Below are 21626 nucleotides of genomic sequence, written 5' to 3'. Positions count from 1 at the left end.
ACATAGATAGGTGCAGACCCTGCTAGGAGCTCCTTTGAAGCAGACATACTCTGTCCAAGATCAAGGATAGCTGGTTTAAACAGCAACAATTCTAGTGCAAATTACCGCTTCTGCTGGCAACACTTGGCCTTCCCGTATGTACATCATGTAATCCCATAGACGTCCATGTGCAACGTTCCTCTTAACATTGCACATGGTCTACAACCTATGAGCCCAAATAATTCAAGGTACCTTTGGAAGCAAAAATTTCCTTGACTGCCAACGAGTAAATATATTCAAAACAAAATGCATCCATTTTACATGCATCTATTTTCAGAGCTATGTTAAAAATGAACCTTGAAAAGACTTTTCAACAAAGAAACCAAAGGATAGGAAATCCACGTTGTAGGGCAAAGTGATGTCAGCATAGTGCGATGAGCTACTAAGCAGTTCCTTGGATGCATTGCTTGCCATTCTAATGTGCAATAATGATTATCTAGGTTTGTTCTTAATATATTTTTCTTTGTATAGCTGCGTATATATAGAGATATAGCTTGCATGGGATGAAGATTCTTCAGAAATGGTTATTTCATCTAGTTCAGGGCTTTGTCGGATTAGCCGCAGCTCATTTCGATCCTTTGAGTTTGAATTTATTTACAGTATTTTGTGCTTTTGAACTTTTCCTTTTTGAATAATGTCCGAGAGAATTCCCCTACTGATCTACAGCCATGATCTTTTGGAAAATGTGGTCATTTTGAGATGAGTAATAAAAGAGTTCTCTGTTTCCTAATACAATTTAATCAATTTGTGGATATTTTTATTACGGCTCTAGATTAAAAGCTCTTAACAGAATGTCTAGATCACCCACATTGGCAGCTTGAAATAGTTCTGGCTGGTCCATCATAGACAGAGCAATTCGAAGTGCTGCCCAAATATTGCCTGATAGAGCAGGATGGGGAACCTGTTGTTGATTCCTGCTCTTTCTTTGCAAACTGAGAGCAGTGAGAAAATTGCTGACAGCTTCTCTGTAGGGAAGAAGAAGAAAGAAACAAGCAATATAATTTGCTTAACAATCAGAGTAAAACTTTCTAAAGTTCTATGCTAGACTCAAGTATATTATTTTACAATGCAGTTCATCAGCCTCTTTGTGTTATTCTTGCTCGATTTTCTTTAAACAAGTGGACGTGGCTTGTAGTAATGCAGAACAGTCTATTCATACATGTGGGATATTGTCTTCATTGCTGTGTAGCTCCCCTTCATCTTAACTGTCTTGAGCTGACAGTTGGGACCCTGCAATATCACCCTTGATTCCTGAAGGATGTACTGAAAGTGTTTTTTATGGCATCAACTACTTGAAGCAGTTTAACTGAAGTTTCTCTTCTAAAGACAGGCTCTTATATTTTCTTTCATAAAGCTCGTAAGCACAGGACTAAGTTTATGTGTGAGAACAATCCTGATTATAATAAGAGTACTTGCACTTAGAGCTAAAATAATGCTTAAGCAGCTTGCTGAATGAGGGATTTATTTTCTTTTAATAGAAATTCAGTAGTTCTGTTATATAGGATTTGTGGCTATAAGAAAAGTATCATTGCTCTGTTACTACTTTGTAAAAAATAATTACAGATTTTACAATAGCTGAGATTACATAGCTATATTTGTTTGGGTTTTTGCCTGAGATAGCTCCAGCTAGAAAATGAGTTTTCACTTGGTAGTTATGATCCCTGACTTTTTTGTTTACACATTTTTGTAACTTACCTATATGCCCCTAGGTTGATGCAGCTTATCCCTAAATTGTATCTGGACCTAATGAAGCCAGGTTGTATTTCTAAAGCACGTGTGTAGGCCTCGACAGCTTCTTCACTTCGATCCCCATTTGCCAAGGTTGCTCCAAGACGGTTCCATAATGTGTAGTCCTGGTGAGAAAATGAGTTTTCTACTGTAGGTGTCAAAAAGGGACAAAATAGCTCATTTCCACTTGCAAAGGAAGGAGAACTACAGAAAATAACAGTATTGTACTTCTTTTAATTGACATGGAATGTGAGGTTCTGACTGATGATTACAGGCAACTTTATATAACTAGTACAATTAATCAGCACACAGCTAGAAATTGGACAGGTATAAATCTGCTTCTAAATGGGACTGTCTTGTAATTAACATTTCTATTTCAGGTATTAAAATTTTAATGGCTGAAGTGACATCTCATTAATATTAGTCTGATCAAGAGGGGAGAAAGCCTGTAAAGCTAAATTCTAAAAATGTAAAAGCATAAAATGTACCTCTGGTCGAACAGTTAAAGCAGCACTAAATGCATCTATTGCTCTGTTAAATTCTCCATTCAGGTGGAAAAGAACTCCAAGTCCCGTCTGCAAGTCAGGGTCTATCATATCACCATTCTGGTGAGCAGCCTCCAGGTACAAATCCTTTACTTCTTCAAGTAATGAGCTAGACAAGGGTGAAAAATAACTTGAAGTTCCATCTTACAGTTCTTTACAAATATTGCAATATTGATTGTATAGCCAGAAATTAAAACCCTTGTAGCGCATTTATCAGAAGTGATATACTCCTAACGTTTGAAAATAAGCTGCTTCAGCTCCATCATGGCAAATATTTCCTTCCAGATGCTGTTGTAAACTCATGTCTGGAATAAAAAAGTTCACCTATATAATGAAGTCAAAGTGAGATAACATGAAGCCTTATTAAAACTATTAAAATTAGGTGAGTTTCTCACATGTAAAAGAGTGCTTTACTGGCAAAAATTGTAGTAATTCTTAAGAGGAATAGATCAAGCGACTAGCCAACACCCCTGAAGAAAGATGCCACAATTTAAGATTTCTGTACCCAACTGTAGGCTTCATAAAACCTTTGCACTGACAACACCAGAGGTCAGCGGGATGAAGCCAAAGTGGAATAATACACTTAGCAATTAAGCAGGACTTGCGTATTTTATTTTTGCTTATACTAAATTATCTTGTCAACCCAGGGCAAGGCCTGTCAACCCAGACATAAGGCCTGTCTTCAAAATGACAAGCAGTGAGATAGCCCTAGTGCTCTAGTTCTATAAATCATGTTTATGCCTTTAATGACTTTATCATGCATCTTGCAATTCAGAGACACTTAGTTATCGACCTCTTGAAATCATGATGAAGGGCTGCCAACTCAGGAATTTTTTTGTTATTTAAAATGGCTGCCAGCTCCCATTACAGTATGCTAGGCTGAAGTCAAATAAAATGACTACACTATCTCTTTGTTTAGTAACAGAATGGCTTTTAAACAAGCAGATGCTGCCTCCCAGTATTTTCAGTGAACTGGACCCATGTCCCGCTGCAAAATGGCAGTCATTCCTGGATTCTAGTGGCTTGGTTGGGGTATAGGAAATACGATGAACATAGGAAGAACACACATGAGCAGAGCAGGATACAGGCCCGGTATGGATTTGGAAGCAGCTGAAGTTATGAGGATGTGGGAATACAGAGGCAGCAGACAGGGTCAGAGGAAAGCAATGGGACTTGAGGGGAAACATCTCTTTTTAGCTGTTTTATTTTTATTTTTTTTTACTTCCAGAGCTGTATAACATATAGCCTTCAGTTGCTAAACCAAATACCCTGTGTTGGCTTCCAATTCCTGCCACTAGAGCCATTGAGTCTTCCACCATAGGGAGCAGGCTGGACTTCTAGACAGTAAGGGGCACAGCATGCACCATCATTCGTAGTGATGTCGTTAAATTTTCCACCATCAGGATTTACACTTCATTTACCTTTCATCTGATGTCTTAGACATTCTCCTGGTAAGTGCTGGGGACCCTTTTTTGCTTTTCACTATATACTTATATTTTGGATTTTGCTTTATCCAGTTTCTTAGAGCTTGATAGGCTTCTTGTTGATGGCCAGTGTTAGTATAACTTACAGCCAGGGCCATCAGAGCTTTTAAGTTGTTTGGCTGTAGTTCCAAGCACCTGGGCAGAAAATAAAAATATATTGAGGTATGTTTTTAGCCAAACACAATTCTTTAATTCTTCCCAAATAATCTGTGTAAAAAAAAAATCACTCACAGAAGTAAGATCTACCCAATAATACTTTTAAAGAAGGGACTTTGTCTTATTTTTTTGTGGTAAGTGCATTATGCATATATATACACATTGCTGTGCATACATACATATGTACATAAATGTAAGCATACAAGTTTTGTTTTCATCCTTCTGGTTATGAGTAAATGTAGGTAGATTCATTTTTATAGTATCTGTCTAGTAAAGAAAGAGAAGCTTTATGTGAACAGTTTAATATGGTTTGCCGCTATACAAAAACGTATTTTGAAGACAAGATTTCTTTTTGTGAACATCACTGTTGCTTCTTTCAAAACTGTGGGAATGAGCAAGCCCTAAATCAGGAAGCCCCTTGGATTTCTGTCCAGGTAAGCTAATAAATTACATATGAATAAGTTAGAGTATCCTGAGGTGAAATGACTTAATGGTTAACATTGCCAATGCAATTGAACATGGAGAGGGTACTTGCTTCAAACAGAAACATGGAAACCCACTACAGAAAGATAGTAATAATAATAATAATAATGCTGATATTTTGGAACTGACATTTTACATAGAAGCATACTGCGATCTTCACATCTCTAGCAACCTGAAAATGTTGTCAGTTTAGTATTCAGCAGCTGAAAGGAGCTTGTTCCAATTAAGAAAACCTCTTCATTAAAGGACAGGCTACAGAAAATATGCTAAGTGGCTAGAATATCAAAAAGGCACTTGATTTGCATTATATCTAATTTATGTTTATCAGGCCATGTAACTTTTCTTTTGTGAAACTACTTAAATTACTAGATTAAATATTGCACTTATTTAACAAAACAGCAATATTAATCACTAGGCATTCCTCTGAAGTCACTGGGAAGATTTCTATATCTATGTCAATGCTTTAGTTAGTTAAATAAATGCTTTATGTTACAAGATAAGTAGGTTGTTAAATATACCTAGACCTCCATTACCTAATACTCATCAGACCCCTTATTTAGCAATTATCTTCATCTACCTTTGGAGGGCGACAATGGCTGCCTGCTCATTTTCATTCTCTGCCTGTGTTATACCCAGGAACTGCCAGGCCTGCAAAAATAATCATAATTGTGTTATTTTGTTACATATACCCAACTGCAAGCAGAGTTACAACTAATACCACTGTTAAGCAGCGGGGGGAATAAAAATAGCAGATCTTTCCAGCACTAACTACAGGTTTTTCTATGGTGTGCGTACCAACAGTACAAATCAATGCATTTTGAATATCTTTGGGCGGGCCTGATAATATTTATTATCAATGAAAGCAAAGGTATTTTTTCAGTGTATGATCACATGCTGATTACTTAAATTTGAGTTACCATACATTTTAAATACTGCTAGAATTTTACAGAAAATGGTGAAGAACAATTATTAAGTTGCATATTTTTAAGGCGTTCCAGAGGGTCTGGGGATTCTCTCTGCTTTTTGAAATACTGCTGCTTAATTTAATGTACCAGAAGAAAAAGTTGAAATATTGTCTCTTTTGAATGCTTTTAAATGACAACTTGGAAATGCTGCAATTTCAAAAACAGTTTCTCATCTTATGAAGAGGAGTTCACCTTTATCTATTTCAAGGCATGTACTATTTCAAAACCACCATTAGCATTCAATCTGTCTCAGTCAGTCATGACCAGCAAAGGTTTGGGCCCCAAAATCATTCCATCATTGCATGCTAAAGGGAGTCCCCTTTTCCTTTACCAGTAAAAGGCACATGATTAAAAATACCTCTGCATCATTGGGTTCTTGAAGAATAGCAGCCTCCAGGTATAAGATTGTAACTGGCAAGTCACCTTCTTTCATTTTTTTCAGTCCTTCCTCAAAAGCACCAGGCCAGTCTTTGAAGGGATTCTCAGTATGGAAATAATAACCCTGGAGAAGAGAGATAATGGACTCATGATGAAGCACTGTAGCAAGGGATGGCAACTCTATAAAATTAAATGACTCGCTGTTTTCCAACTGGATGTAAACATCCTTTGTTCTATGAAAATAGTATGAGATTCCCCATGAAATTTTGATGACAAAAAGTGTAAAAAGTGAGCATCACTGGACATTTATGTTTCTGCTTTCTATTTTTACTTTAGCTCTGGAGTTATACTTACTGGTACTCATGTTGGGCTCCCATCAAAGATAATGGCAACAACTCACACTGACTGCGATAACAGCAGAACTGAACCTAGTGTGAGCCCAGTACATCCAATTTGATGGTAAAGAGCACACATCAAGCAGCTGACTCCCTGCAGTGCTTGTAACCCGATGTCTCTTCAGTTAATAGCCTGAAATCTTCAATTAACCTTCAAGGTACAGAACAGTGCTGCAAGCACCTGAGTTTATTTTAGTATTTCTTTAAATTTTGCCTTTTTCTTTTCCTGCCACTGCAGTGTAAAGGGTGTATGCTAATATCAGCTACATAATATAAATCAAATTAAACCATACAATGGAGGGGATGAAGAAGAGAGACAGAATCTCTACAATTTCTATCCTCAACAGTGTTTGAATGTGCCAGCCCGGATTTTTTTATTTGGTACTCTTCCTTAAGTGCCTGTCTTCAGAAGTGCCCATAATCCATCAGTTTACTTTGTGATCCTTTCAGCTGAATTCAGGCAGTGTGCAAGTCTAAATGTATTCTCACTATGGTAAGGTCTTTCAAATCTACCCCACTCACAGACAGTTAAAGAGGATGAGCTCTTTTGGGTAAAATTAGCTTCCATGTCCAAAGAGTTTTCTTGGGTTCCCTTGAATAGCTGAAGCTCATCTCGAAGTTTCACATGAAGGATGTACTGTATTAAAAAACTTTGTTTTACCTTCTCAATGGTTGAGATGGTGACTTGCCCTGGTGCTTCCTGGTTTTCTGAAATCCAGTTTCTGCGAGCCATTTCTTCCCATTCTGCTTGCATTTTATCCCAAAACTCTGTGTCTGACTAGAAGAGAGGAAAAAAGGGAAGAACAATGAACAACAAAACTTTAAAATAAAATGTTAAGCTTTTAATTTCTTTCTATGAGTGGTCTGAGTCTGGCAATTTTGCTGAGCAGTATTAATTCTATTAATAATCTTACTGACTGAAATACTAGAGCAGAAATTTGGAATTCCATATAATTAAATTTCATCTCTTGTATTGGAATGCATTTCGTCAACAGAAAACTCTTTATCTCAGAGGCAGCGTATGTTCTATTTGAAGCAGGATTTGCAGCAGCTTACACTGCATCTTACTGATGCTAACAGCAAATTGTTATATAAAATTTAAAGGAAATGAATGCTGTTAGTCCCTGCACCCCCCTGCAGAAAAAAAGAAAGAAAAAAAGAAAAAATCAACTAAGCATACATGCTAAAGAATAACAATAGATAAAACAGTTTAAAAGAGAGCAAGCATCCCAGTGGTATGTTCAGAATCATTTTCCACTATGTAAAACGGTAATGGCAAGGCTTAGACAGAGAGCGGTTGCACAAGAGAATTAATACAAATGGGGCTTTTTGACATAGCAGAGAAACCTTAATATTGATCATCTGCTGTGTTGGTGAGAGGAATCTATAAGAGATTATAAAATTGTACTGTAAGATTAACATTCTGTTCAAAGACAAGAGGGAAAAATGCATATACAAGAGAAAAAGAAATGATGAAAAAAGAATGAGATTTAGGATGTGTAACAACTAGAATGAGGGAACCACTGCGGCTACTAGAAAATGATGCCAAGAAATAGAAATAGGATTAAAAAAAAAAGAGGGGAGAATCCAAGTTAAGGTGCTATTTTTTCAGCCTCCATGCATTAGTCATAAGCCCTGAAAAGCAGTTCCAAAGCAGGAAATATGCTCAGCACCACACGCCTTTGCAAAGTTCTCCAGTGCCTACAAGGCCACGGCCAGAACTTCAGTGAACTGACACTACTGAGGGCACAGTTTCTCAGCTTAATTATGTCAAAGACAACAGCACAAATAATTCTATTGAGGTTTAGACAGAACTATTTGAGAGTCAGGTGCTAATCAAAATTAATTGAAGGTAGTATAAACCCATCCAGATAGTTTTGTCTGAATCTTCATTACAAGACTGACCGCTTTGCCACTGCTCCACAGCCAGCCATGATTTGCTTAGTCTGTGATTGCATGACTTGCTACCACCCTCCTTAGGTACTTGGGAAAAGGAAAGCACAGGCTATTACCATATCTAGAATGAGTCAGGAACATTTGAGACTAGGTATTAGTCTCAAATGTATCCTAATTAGCATCCTTATCCTAATTAGTATCCTAATTTGAGATTAGGAGGATTTGCACTGGCTAACATCAGGCGTGGTTGCTGTAAATCATAAGGCTCTACAAATGGCAAGGTGCAGTCCCTCTCTAGAAATCTAACAGGCATTTCCCTTTGGCTCTCATTGTAGCACATGCCTCTTGATATCCAGCACTTCCTTCTAGGATACTCAGAATTTTCTGAATTATGCAATTATTGGATCTGTGAAGGTGCCTGCTATGTTCCTCTGTGGACTTGGAAACAAATGTGAATCATTTACTCCTGGAGAGGAGATTTCACTCTCTGTAATAGAAGTGAACAGAACTTGACAAGTCTGTTACACAACAACTTCCAAGGTTTCCAAATTTGCTTTCATTCCGAATTTGAAGGAAATACAGTCTTTTAAATAGCTGTGAGATTGTGCTGAAATGTCCGTTTAGGGTTTGAAAAAGATAATGAATCAGATCATTCCCTCTTTTACTCTTATCAGCCATGACCACAGGTGCCTGAATCGCTTCAACTATCCTGTTCAACAGATGTCTCTATCAACTGTTTTGCATTCAGTGCAAACCTGCGCTGCATTGGAGAAGAAATTACTTGAGCATGTTTTCACTAGCAGTAATTTTGAGATTCAGGGTGAGGTAAAAAAGTGGTAATTTCCCTTTCCCACAGATTAATATTAATAAAACTACTGAAAAGTAATTAGTAATTCCTTTTGAAACAGATTAACTTAGAGAAATAGTTATATATAGATGCATATATGTATGATGTTTATATTAGAATTTTTGTCTGTCCCACAAAAATCCCTTATGAACCAATGGTTTGGAAACAAATCACATTTCTGTAGATTGCAAGCAAGCATATAAGTGGTTTTAGGTCTTAAGTTCAAATTCTGCTGCTTAATTACATATGTAGAATTCACACATAAATTCACTGTGTGCATACTCCACTTAAAAAGCTAATGAATTTCTATGCATTCAAGTAGCTATGCTTAATGTCTATCTACAGCGAGTCAAAGGTGGAGGAAAAATGTAATGGAGAGAAGACCTGTTTTGCTAGAAAGTCTCTCAACTCATCATATACTACTTGGACATGGGCCAGGACCCAACTGTTATTTTGCAATTATAAGCAAAGATGTGCTTGTTTGGGCCAAATGGGCTTAAGTCCCAGCCACAGCTTTCTAAGCACACCCAGCATGTGGGGGTTCTGAAACTGGTATGGCAAAGCTGCACTGAGCAACTGGGCCACACACAATTACAGCACCTGATAAAATGCTATAATATTGCTGTGACAAATAACAACGCCAATAGCAGAGCAGTATAATGTCCTTGAGGAAGAGAACTGTAAATATTACACAGTCTTTGTTAAAGGCCCAAGTCTATTTCAGCTGTCATTAGTAGTAATTTTTTCATTGACTTCAGTGGCAGGAGGGTTAAATTAATATTGAGTGTTTCTGAAAATCTGGCTTTGGATCAAGACTCCTAGATCTAATTTTAAATCTATTTGCTATGTGACTGGTGCCAATTACTTCATTTCAATGTTTTTGCTACCTCAGTGCTGGCAAATTACTTTGGACATACCAAAAGTTTTCAGACCAGTTGAACACATTTAACACGTTCTCAGATCTGCAACAGTTAAGTGGAATGACAACTAGGAAAAATGTTCGTACCATCTGACTGCTTCCAAGCACAATATTCTTCATTTTGTCAAAGAGGCTATTTTTACTCTTAGTATTTAAAAATATGCTGAAGCAGTTAAACAAATGGGAGGCAAAATATTTCCAGGTTCTTTACTTCCTATCATACAGTGAAAACAGGTGGGGTGGGGAGTGTAGTCTCTGAATATTGCTGGTTAATTTCTAAACTTACCTATTTTCATAATTTTAAGAGTAGAATTTTGCGTGTCCTCTACTGCCAAAAATTAATTGGCAATGTTTCTTCTTGACCAGTCCATAAGACAGAAAGATTCTGTGGTTATTCTTTCTTTGAATTACATACCAACACACTCTTCACTGAAAGACACAGTAAGTTAAACTTACGTGCAAACTACTTAAGATTTCCTTAGCTGATATCCTCTCAAAACAAAATTTGAAGTATGCCTTTTTTAGTAAAGTTTAGAGATAAAAAATGTATATCAAGGCAAAGATTTATATTGTGATTTGAGAGAGTACCAAATAAAATGCATCTGAATGACGTAAGCTCCTAGATCCCACTTTAAAATGTGGCTTACACAGTCTTAGGCACATCCAAAAGGGATGTCGAAATAGTGAGACAGGAATACCAAAGGTACAGAAAGGATTCTAACTGGTATTCACGGGAACCACAAAGATTCTGGACTATGTTTGCCTAGGCTAGAATAAATTCATCCCATCTTCTTCCTACTATTGTCACATAATTTAGCTGTGGTATGTTCTGATGCTTCATAACAGTATATTATACAGCAGATGGCTCATGTGACATGGTGTTGTAAATAAAATGAGGCTGAGAAGGACAGCTTAAAATTTCTTTTGCATAAGCTCACAAAACAGTGTGGCATCTGCAGTTTAATCTCTACATCAGGGAAATGTGGCATAAGAAAATATCAAAATTGCTTTTTTTCCATCTCTGAGACATTTCTCAGTTTTAAGTTTTTTCACTTTCTTGGTTTCATTTTTATTTATTCTAACTGATTACCAATGATGGATGATAAAACAATCATTTTAACAGAATATAGGTACAGGATGGATCTGAATATCCATGCTGACATTTTTAAAAAATTCAAAACTACCCATTTTTGGTAAAACACAGCTAATTATTAGAAAGATTACATTAAAACATATTTGGTATGGCACTTAGAAATCATGAAGACTTTAGGCTATTTGTGCTTCCGTCACGTGCATAGCAAAGGGATGAGGCAAAAATCAAATCCAGTTTTCAAGAATGACATAAAAAGTAGTGAAGTCTGGAAGCAACCGATCACTGCAAGTGAATCTGGACCCTCTCTAGTAAAAAAACTAATTTACTTACCTCTTTATTCTTAAAAGATTCCCCAATGGCATAGACATCTTTAAACCTTCTTAAGAAAGAATTACCTCATGGATCTTCATTAATCTCAAAGTCTGACATCTTAAAACCATTCCCAAAGCTCTAATGTGAATACTGGGTAGAGGATAAAGTTTGGTGTCTTCATTTACTGAATTGTTAATTAATTCCTTTCGAACTAGGCCACAAAGAACCTGAGATTTGCTTCCTTTTCTTGATCAGTTTTCTGGCTAATCTTACCACTTGAGCTTTCCCAGTTGAAGAATATTACAGAAACATCCAAAGCCTAAAAGATGAATTTTTGAACTGTATCTATTCTCCACTTAAGAAAGCACTAATCTTTCTGAGATGGGCTGAAATTCATTTCAATCACGCTAGCTTTCTTACCACTTCATTTTAGCTAAGATGAAAATGCAACTCTTTTCATATGCAAATAGAAATAACTGCCCTATAGGTTCTTGAAGAATGCTTTCCTTTACATTTTAACTACCTGGTCCAAGTTTCTATTTTAAGCAGAAAGAATAAGACTGCCAGCTACAGAGTTAGGGAAACATTTAATTAGATTCTTTTTCATAGCTGTTTTTGAGACTGCATTAAAGCATTTTAACAATTTTTCTTTGTTGCCTCAGAATAACCTTTTAATGTGCAGGTTAGTTTTTTTACAATATCTTATCTTCTATAATGTCTTGTAATCTGTTGTTGGCCTCAACTCATTTTTCTTTCTGCGGAATGTTTGGGAACTCCCCATCACACACGTTTCTGGCAATTGCAAGAGTACTGACACCATTTGCTTAACCACTAACCGTAACGCAGAGATGTTCGTCATCAGCTTCCCTGTGTCGCAATCACAGATTACAGCACAACACGTCCCACCTTAAGGATCAGTCTGCAGTGCAATTAGGAACATCTAGAGCATCTTAAGCAGTGGCAATTTGAAAGCAAGTCTCTCCTTTCCTGCCAGGAACAAATGTGTATGATGTGTGACATCAAAAAATCTATTGTGCGTCACCAGCAGCTGTTTATAAAGAATCTATTTGATCAGGAAAAAACAGTGCACTCAGAAAATACAAGAAAAATGCATTCAATGTATAGTTCAGCTAAGTTACTGATCGTGTCCATTTTAGCCTTTTATGCTGAGACAAGAACTTTTTTGTGTGCAATAAGATCCTATGAAACCATGGTAGAAACCATGTGGTCTTACCTTACCATATAATGAAAAAACCCTACAAGTCAAATTAATTTCTTAAATACGAAATTCTGTTTCTAGCTAGAAGCCAACATATGATTTAGCCTTAGTTTTATTTGTAATCAACCAATATTAATTTAGAATAGTTCAACTGCCAGCACTGGAATTACAATGGCATAAATCTTGAGTTAAGAGTATTAAAATACAGACACATTTTAATCTAAACCCAAATATCCCTAAAGTGTTCTAGATGTTTGGAGACTGAGACTGCAGTTCATGCTAAAATAATCTGTTTTGAGGAACTGGTTTCACAGCCTCATCCTTTCCACCCTAAAAACTCATTTCAGTGACTGTTACATAGTTCATCCTGAACTTTTGGCCTTGGTGGGATGTGGCTGCCTTGGCTCTTTGTGTCGAAGGGATTTTGAAGGGTTACCAACTGAATCCCGGAGAAGACGCGATGTTCAAGATTGATGCCTATATCTAATTTTTTTATTGGATTCCATTAAAAAAATATGTATCCTACCTCATCTCTAGACAGGACCAGGATTTCAACTGGGACTAGTGATATAGGACAACACTTAAGAGACATTTTTCATATTGGAAAAGTAGTAGTTAGTGAAAAAAACAGAAGTGCAATAGGAGAACTATCCAAATACCTGCACCTTTTCAAACTAAATTGATTTGTCAGGAAGTGAGTGTACTTCTGTGTTTAACATCCTGCCACTAATTATAAAAAAACATTGGTGCATGGTTACTGCTATACGTGCAGTTACCCATTACAGCAGGTAATCATTCTGTTTACCAATGATTCTGAATTCCATTTTCACTGTGGATAGCTGGTTTGTGTCTAAGCTTAAATAACCTATTGCACACATTCATTTGCTGGGGAAAAAACTGTCTCACTCTTATACTTTAAGTTTGGAAGTACTTACACTTATGGGGAATTTTTCTTGACCCACTTGCTACAGCAATAAAAATTGAGCTTGAAAAGTTGGTTCTGTCTAATCTTCATTTATAGCAAAGGTTATTATTTTTTTTTTTTTTAAGACAGAAACTGCTATTTTAAATGAGTAACTCCAGGAAATGTATCTTTTCCCTGCTTTAAATAATCCAGTTCCAACTTTCTCTTATACTTGTGCTGCAAGATGAATAAGAAATCCGTAGAACATCAGCTGAAAATGAAACTAGTAAATGAAGTAATACCTCAACAGCTGCCTTTGCTCTTTCAAATTCCTCCTCCAAGGAGTGATTTCTGGAGAGAAGAGGCCCTCCCCAACGCTGCTCCTTAGTCGATCGTGCCTAAAAAATAGAAGAATAAATCAGAAAGGGATGATATACTCTCTGCCACATTTCTGAGTTATTTCCTTAATTGACTAGAGCCCCAAATGGCCTTTTTCTTGGGCAAAGCTAGTTGTGTCCCTGCATGAATTCCTCTGAATTCTCTTATACTGTAGCAGAGATCATTCCTCATGGGAAGCAGAGTAATTTATCTTTTCCAGACTTTTCTTTTCACTCAAGATGTGTGAAAGATTAAGAGACATCCAAGAAAAGACAATGCAAGAGTTGGACTACGAAGGGAAGAGAGCTGACTATTTTGTATAAGTCTTTTACCTTAATTGTTCCTTCTCCTGTATTATAACTGTGGCAATGCATTCCACTCACTACGCTCCAGGAGGAAAGCATCTCATTTTCCCTGTACATTTTGTGTTTTTCTTTCAGGTTCTGTTTTGGGATCACATTGGGGAACCAAGTTTGCTATGGGTTTCACTGGAAGGACAAATCCTTTTTATAATCAGCAGCTCTCTCTTCTGTGCCTTACTATCAGTCGATCCCATTTGGAAGTACATAACAAGTTTCTCCCTGTTCTTTTATTAAAAACTTTTTTTTTTTTTTAAGCACAAAAGGCACAGTACAAAACCAAACAGTATTCAATGATGGCATTGAAAAGCACAAAGTGGCCTAATCTTGCTAAAGAGAGCTCTGACTGCTAATCCCTTCCCTTGAGTTTGTAAGAGGTTAAACTCATTAGCCATTTGCCTGACCATAGCCCCAACTGCATTAATTTACATGACCATATTTCTGATGACTGTACTTGTAATATTCAGTTTCAATGAACCACAGTGCTAAAAGACTAATTTTGCTCACTTCAGACTCATTGGGCTGTATTCTGCAAATGTTGGAATGTGCGCGGCTGGGATGAAATATCCAATACATTCCTGGGTTTTCATATAAGTGATGTGCAATGCATGGTCAAACACGTATGTCTGTGTGTGTACACACATAGGTTTTTACCTAGAGAGATGACATTCATTTGTCAGTCTATCCCTGAAGTTTCTGGGGTTTTTTTCCTGAATCTTCAGTGTCTCAAGTAGAGATTACGAGTGAAATGTATATTGGGTTGATGATACACATATGGGTAGAAAAGAACGATACAGCACAATTTCTGTGAGAACCACGTGGTACGAGGGGGTGTTCTGTGCATTCCTTTGTGTTGGCTTCTGGACTTTGCTACAAGTGACAGGAAGCACAGAGTGTGAGGGAAGGTCTACACTGAGGATCTGTTGTTTTTCTTTTCACACCTACTAACTCTGCTCCATGTTGGTTGGAAATTTTTTTTTCCTTTGGTGAGGCCAGGAAGAGATTTCAGGTTGTTATGGACAGTGTACCAAAAACCATTCCTATACACTAAACCGTTAGTTTATTGATTAATAGAACTTAGGGCAGAAGAAAGAACTGGCTCAAATAATCCATTTCATATCACATGATGGTATTTGTCACTCAACACCCACAGGATGAAACTGACGTTCCATAGAAAATAAATTGAGGTTGTCTGGAATATATGTCTTTGAGAAAGGTACTTGGATTTAATTTGAAGTTATCAAGAGACCTTAATCTTATCACTTTGTTTGCAAATTTGTTTAATGACCCTCCTTGCTTCTCTTATTAATTTTAATTTCTGTTTCCAACTATTACTTCTTATTCTTTTTCCAGTAGTTAAAGTGCTTTTTAGTGCCCCTTGTTTTCTCTGTGGAAAGATACCGATGACTTTAATGAGGTTTTAATGGTCTTTTAAATGATATACAGAGATTGAGATCTTAAATTCTGTCATTATAAGGCATTTTATTCACATTTCAACCTTTTTTTGTGTCTCTTTTACTCTCCCTCTTTATTTTTATAGCTTTGGTTTTTTTATAGCCATACAGTCAACCAAAGTGAACTCTATATTCCAGTACTTGTGTTGCCATTTCTCTATACAGAAATCAGGTGACCTCCTGAGGTCTCCCACTAATTATGTCTGCTTCTACAAGCTATTCTTGCCACAGTACTGCACAGGGAGCACTCATGCTGACATCCTCGTACACTCTGAACCATAGATTCTTTTCAAATTGCCTTCCAGCATAGTGTTGTAAGTAGAGCCTGCATTCTTGTTCTGAAATGTATGATTTTTCAAGCGACTGTATTGGAATATGTATTCGTACATATATGTTGGTCACCAGCTCATTTTTATGACTATTTTGTTTACATATTTTTTTATTCCACTGTTGCATCATATGCAAATTTTATTGGGAATGGCTTGTATATTCATTTTCAGATCAATAAAATTGAAGATTTCTCTTTGGTGTCTCTTTGGAATCACAGAAGAACCCCCATGTGATTACAATTCCCATTAAATAACTCCTGTACTTGAGGACTTAAGTTAATCAGTTTTAATCTGTTTAACAGCTGATTTATTCATATTGTATGGTGCTAATTTTAAAATCAGAATATGGTATATTAGTTCAAACATCTTGCAGAATATCGCACAGCAACATTTATCAATCCGACCTTGTTATCTGATCAAAGAATTAAATTTGGTTTTCTTGACACAAAACTCTGTTGATAGACATTAATTATGTTCCTAGCCTTTTCATTATTTATGAGTTGGCTCTTGCAAACAGTTTGATTACTTCCGCTTTTTAACCTTTTGTTTCCAGTGACTGCAATTTCCTTAGATCAAGGACAATACTGTAAATCATGATGTTCAGACTGAGTAGTAGTGCAGAAGGGGAGAGTGAGCTTGTTGGGGTAGTAGAGGCGCGAGCAGGAAGACCACAAGAAGAACAGAAGTCCCTTCCTCTGCTACATGCCAGAATATACACATTGTCCCTGCATAATCCCCCGAGAAATATACCTTCTCCTCAATTATATGCACACCTGCCCTCAACCAGAGGGAGAAAAAGAAGCAAACAGCAAAACTCATATAAGCTGCATTTACATACAGACAATGCAGTATTCTGAGTTGTGATGCCCAGAAATGAAAGACCCCACAGATAACAACCATACTGCCCTTCACTAGCGCAGGAGGAGAGGGGATGGGAATGGAGTGCCAGCACTGGAGAACTCCTCATCTCCAGCTGGTGATGGGGTGGGACTCTGCAGCTGCCTCCCTTAAGGGGAGTGCAAGGTGGGGTGCAGGTCAGGGTGGAATGGGTATGTCTGAGGTATGGACACTCTGCATACACTGTGGGTTGATATGCTCACCACTCTACAATGGAGGTGCTGTAGCTGATCACTGGCTGCTGTCTTCAGGGACAAAATCTTCCATTCCAATGCATTTGCACACACTTTCCTGAGCTTGTAGTCTGCTTACGTTCTGTTGGACCTTAACTGTTGGTTAGTCTTCACTTTTGAGCAGGTCTTCAAATAATGAGCTACATATGTCCCTTGTAACTCTTCATATCGTTAGAGTAACTGGCACATCCAGGGAGACCTAGGGCCATTAGTCTTACTGTAGCTATGTGGGAGAAGTGGGTAATAAATGTTGCACTCTAAATATTGCTGGCCCAAACTGCAGATTTCTAAGGTTCAGGCTTTGCGCTATATCTTTGTCTAAGAGTGCTGACATATTAGTATTAGGTACAGTTTTTTATCATGTCAGGGGTTTTTTGTATGCAATCTGAGTGAGTAATAAAATATCTAAAATGCCCAGGGAGGCATTTAGAGAGTTAAAACATGAGCAGACTTTATGCATATACAATTGAACATATTATCTTCCTCTGCAGTTGTAATTATAACAGAAAAAATAAACCTTCAAAGAAACCCAAGCACTGTAGGATATCTCAGTATTAATAGAAGCATAACAAGGACCTTTCCAGAATGGCAGATGAAAGAACAAACAAAGATTCTTTGGGCCAATGCAGTTTAAGAGTCAATAATAGGTAAGGTATGATGTGAGTAGAATACTGAGAAGCATGACAGCCACATCCAATGACAGCCACCATGCTATTGCCCATTCCAGCCTTCAAACACATTTCTTCCTTATTAATTAAAAGCTTGCCTTTGTGATTTTGTATTGGCATAAGTGCTGGTAAACACAGAATTTTGTTAAGAAGATTGCATAATTTTAATGAAAAAGTGGCCTAGTTACTTAGTATTTCACTTTGAGGAACTAGATCTAACATGTCAAAGATGAGCGATGAAGGTGATTGAGAAATTGCTGATGGAAAACTGCAGCAAGTTTGACAAAATGAAATCTTTAGGGTATGGCAGAATCTGTTGCATATGCAAAGGTTACCCTTAAATGAGATAGACAAGACCTATAGAGGACAAAATATGGAAAACATATGCTTTGATAAAAGCTCTAACGTGATTTCTTTTGCAAGCAGATTAAGAACTCAGCCAAGACAGATGAGCCTGTTCGTTGGGAGCTGACAACTTTGACAGTCCAAGTGTAAGCAGGATAAAGCAGGCAGTGAATGAAAATACTAAATTTCTAAGTAAACTACCTAGAACAAGAACACAATCTCACTTCAGGTCATTTCTCTGCACTACTAATTATCAGTTTAACAATATTTCATGACTTGAAAGCATCACAAGTTTGAAAAAAAGCAGTTTATGATAAAACAAACCAAAACAAACCATGAAATATACCAGAACAACAGATAAGAATTTTATACTCTGCTTCTTTTTTTTCAAGTTGGCTGATTCCACTTCACTTATTTTATTTTGAATTACCAGTCATTTTACAAAATAGTATGGAGCCTTAACTGGCTGAACTTTTACTGAATTAAAAATGTAGATTTTTGCTTCTGCAGTTATTCTAGTGGAAGATAAACAGGAAACAGACCATATAAAGTAGAGATGTTATATACTAAATTTGTAACTGCTTTTACAGAAAGGCACAGCACTTAAATTCTGTGACTGTCTACTTGATTTACACACATCTCAGTTGAGCACAAACTTCCTGGCATTTAGATCTATTAGGCTGAGGAATAGCCTCCTAAAAAGGTTAGAGGTACTTAAAGATAAGCTGGACAAAGCATGTGAAAACACACTGTCCATCTCAAGTGGATGATACGATGCAACAGATCTTTTATGTTACGAAGATATATAAATCTATTGCGCAGAAAGGAAAGATATTGTGCATTATAACTAGAGTTAGGTTTTCCAAAGGGAAAAAAAGTCCTGTTTGTAATCTAGAGATGGCAGGGAAGTAAAGGAGACTTTTTTCCTAACCAAAGCACAGGAATGGATCCTGATAACTGGATTCTATTTCTATTGTCTGCAAAAACTGGTACATAATCTCAGGAAGGACATTTGGCATTTTTGTGTCTCATTTTTCCATTTTCAAACAAGGCTATTATTTTCCATTAATTTCCAGAAAGGTTTTGAAGTCCAGGCCTCAAAATAGCTGTGGAAGAGGAGAAAATTATTTTCAACTAAAAGATAATCCACCAAAAAACTCTGTCTTCCCCCTGCTAGTGGCATTGGCTAAACTGGAAATTTTTCAGTTAAAAAATAAGAAGCAGGAAAGAAGGTGTATAAGCAACCTGATCTATGTGAATGCATATATAAATGTATGTTTGCACATATATATGTATACATACATATCTAAACCCATACAACTTTAAGTAATCATTTCCACAAGGTCCTGTCCAATATGCAATATGAGAGTGGAATTGGGCAAACTTTCAGCCCACAGCCCTCTCTATTAGAATTCCTTTTCCAGCAGGAAAAAGTCCTTTGACCACATTGGTCTCCCACTTGTGGTGATAAATTGCTAATCAGTGTTGGTCTAATGATTCCTTCCTGTATTCCTTAGCCATTTCTGAATTCTGGGGATTCCTGGTTGACCAAGAGACCTCGAGAACGGATATATTACAGGGAGAGGGAACCATTAGAAGTTTGAATTTCAGAACTGGGGGAAGGGAAAAAAGATGCTATAAATTGTATTTTGAACTCTTTCTCTCTGTACAGGAAGGTCACAGTTCACTGCAGTATTAAACTCTGAATGTTTGAGATGCTGACACAGTCCATTTAGTTTCATAACATATTAATTTGGAAGCTGTGTGAAGATTTAGCTGTATGAGTCTTTTAACTGATGATCCTGAAAATATCCCTTAAATAGTTCTTCCAGAATGCGAACAGTTAGCCAGTGGGACAATTTCTACTTGCCTTTTTATTGTTAATAAATCTACCAAATCCTCTTACCTGTGTTGCAGGTGCAAGTTCTAATTCTGATGTTGAATCAGAGTCCAAAGCACTCTTGACGTTAGTCAGCTCAGACTGTGATCTGTTTTCTGTGGACCTAGAAATAATGCATTTCCATACTCATCACAGCACACTAAGACATGCTGCCTTATGTCTTTCAGGTTCATAAGCACATACTGACTAATTAGGTAATTTCCTTTAACAGAATTGTTTAATTTGCAGTTATCAAAAGTGCCTGGACCCTTCCCAGTGGTCCCACTTTTAGGCTTTTCAGTCACTTGCAGACAATAGTTAATACAACAGAACAGAGCCAGGCCAGTAGAGCCTTAGGTATGTACTGGCACGAAACCAGTATAATGGAATGAAGACTTTGCCTCTGCCACTATGCTTCTGTTTCATAGCCAGGCAAAATGATGTTAGACAATGACATAAGACTGTACCTGCAGTCAGCATCTAAGAATCAACCACATTACAAGACTTCACCCTGGCATATGTGCATTCTTCTGCCACAATATCCTAATATGATTACTTCCTAGAAAATGAAACTCTGGAGACCAAAGTCAAGTTAACTGAGCAAAAGTTCTGTAAAGCTCTAAGTTAATGAAAGACACAGATAAAGGCCAGGTTAAGATACAGGATAAGCATCATTTGGTCAGAAAACTGCTTTTAGTGTATCAAAATGCTAATTATGGTCATGCATAATGTAGTGAATGACTGTTGCTTCCATATCAAGAAGGCAGCAGAATTAATCTACATGAACTGTTCCCAAACACAGTCTGATTCTTCCCTCATTTACATCCCCTGCAATTTTAGTTGAACTGCATGAAAGAGGTAGTTCTTGGCTGGCTATTTTATCTTCCCTCTTCCAGATATACACAGAAATTCTGCCCTCTTAGTAGCAAAAACAAAATACACTGGATATCCGGTGACTGTCAAATCACTGCCAAATATCCGTTTTTACTCATTTTATTCACATGTTTGTAGCTGGGTTTGGATCACTGCATGCCTCTGTAGAATTCTCACCACCACTTATTTAGTAGTTGCACCTGCTACTTTTCACAACATTAAAAATTGCTGGCAAAATGTCATTTTATAGTGTCCTTGCTTATGATACCTTGTCCAAAACGTCTGTTTGAACACATTTAATGTGAACATAACAGATTTAATAATATGACTTGTCATTAAGCAAGCATTTCTGTAAATTAAGAGAGCTAGACTGGAAATGTTTTTGTAAGGAAAGCAAAAAGTTGTACCATAAAAGCTCTTTTGATGGAGCTCTAGATGATGATGATGTTCGCTCTGTAGAAGGGTGGACCTTGCTACTCCTGTCTCCGTGAAAATTGACATCATCCCATTTCTCTATCTGTGTCTGAATATCAACTGAAAAGTAAGAAAAGAAAATATTAATCTTTTAATGAAACTACTGCAGAAAATTTTATCTCCTTTGTTAAATGTAGGTTATAGTGAAAATGGTGCCACCAAAGACTATATTTTAGTCAAGGTCCAATATACAGAAATGTTGTGCAACTTTCTAGCTGATATTCTGTGAAAATAGTTGGGAATTCACAACATTTTTCTAAATCTATTAGCATTCATGGTCAGAATGTCAGTGAAACTCTCAGCTTAAAATCAGTGATTTGTATCTGTTGATAAAATTATATTAAGTATTTGATAGTTTTGAATATTTTTTATTT

General features: G+C 36.9%; 1 protein-coding gene across 3 annotated transcripts in view; it reads right to left on the bottom strand.

Moving 5' to 3' along the window:
- Window positions 1-793: 793 nt before the first annotated feature.
- PEX5L (peroxisomal biogenesis factor 5-like) overlaps window positions 794-21626 on the bottom strand; it is a 40739-nt gene continuing 19906 nt past the window's right edge. For all 3 annotated transcript variants that reach the window (XM_009895307.1, XM_009895308.1, XM_009895306.1), the window contains 10 exons: window positions 21186-21312; window positions 19933-20029; window positions 13666-13761; window positions 6835-6951; window positions 5759-5902; window positions 5013-5083; window positions 3734-3931; window positions 2256-2421; window positions 1735-1892; window positions 794-1004 (listed from right to left, as the gene is read on the bottom strand). In XM_009895307.1, coding sequence (XP_009893609.1) covers window positions 800-1004; window positions 1735-1892; window positions 2256-2421; window positions 3734-3931; window positions 5013-5083; window positions 5759-5902; window positions 6835-6951; window positions 13666-13761; window positions 19933-20029; window positions 21186-21312 — 1379 coding nt within the window. In that variant the 3' untranslated portion in view covers window positions 794-799. The remainder of the gene's footprint in view (window positions 1005-1734; window positions 1893-2255; window positions 2422-3733; window positions 3932-5012; window positions 5084-5758; window positions 5903-6834; window positions 6952-13665; window positions 13762-19932; window positions 20030-21185; window positions 21313-21626) is intronic.

This window comes from Charadrius vociferus, unplaced genomic scaffold, assembly GCF_000708025.1.
Source record: "Charadrius vociferus isolate BGI_N301 unplaced genomic scaffold, ASM70802v2 scaffold311, whole genome shotgun sequence".
Lineage (NCBI taxonomy): Eukaryota > Metazoa > Chordata > Aves > Charadriiformes > Charadriidae > Charadrius > Charadrius vociferus.
The sequence above is the reverse complement of the archived record's forward strand: the minus strand, read 5'-3'. Positions and strand labels throughout refer to the sequence as shown.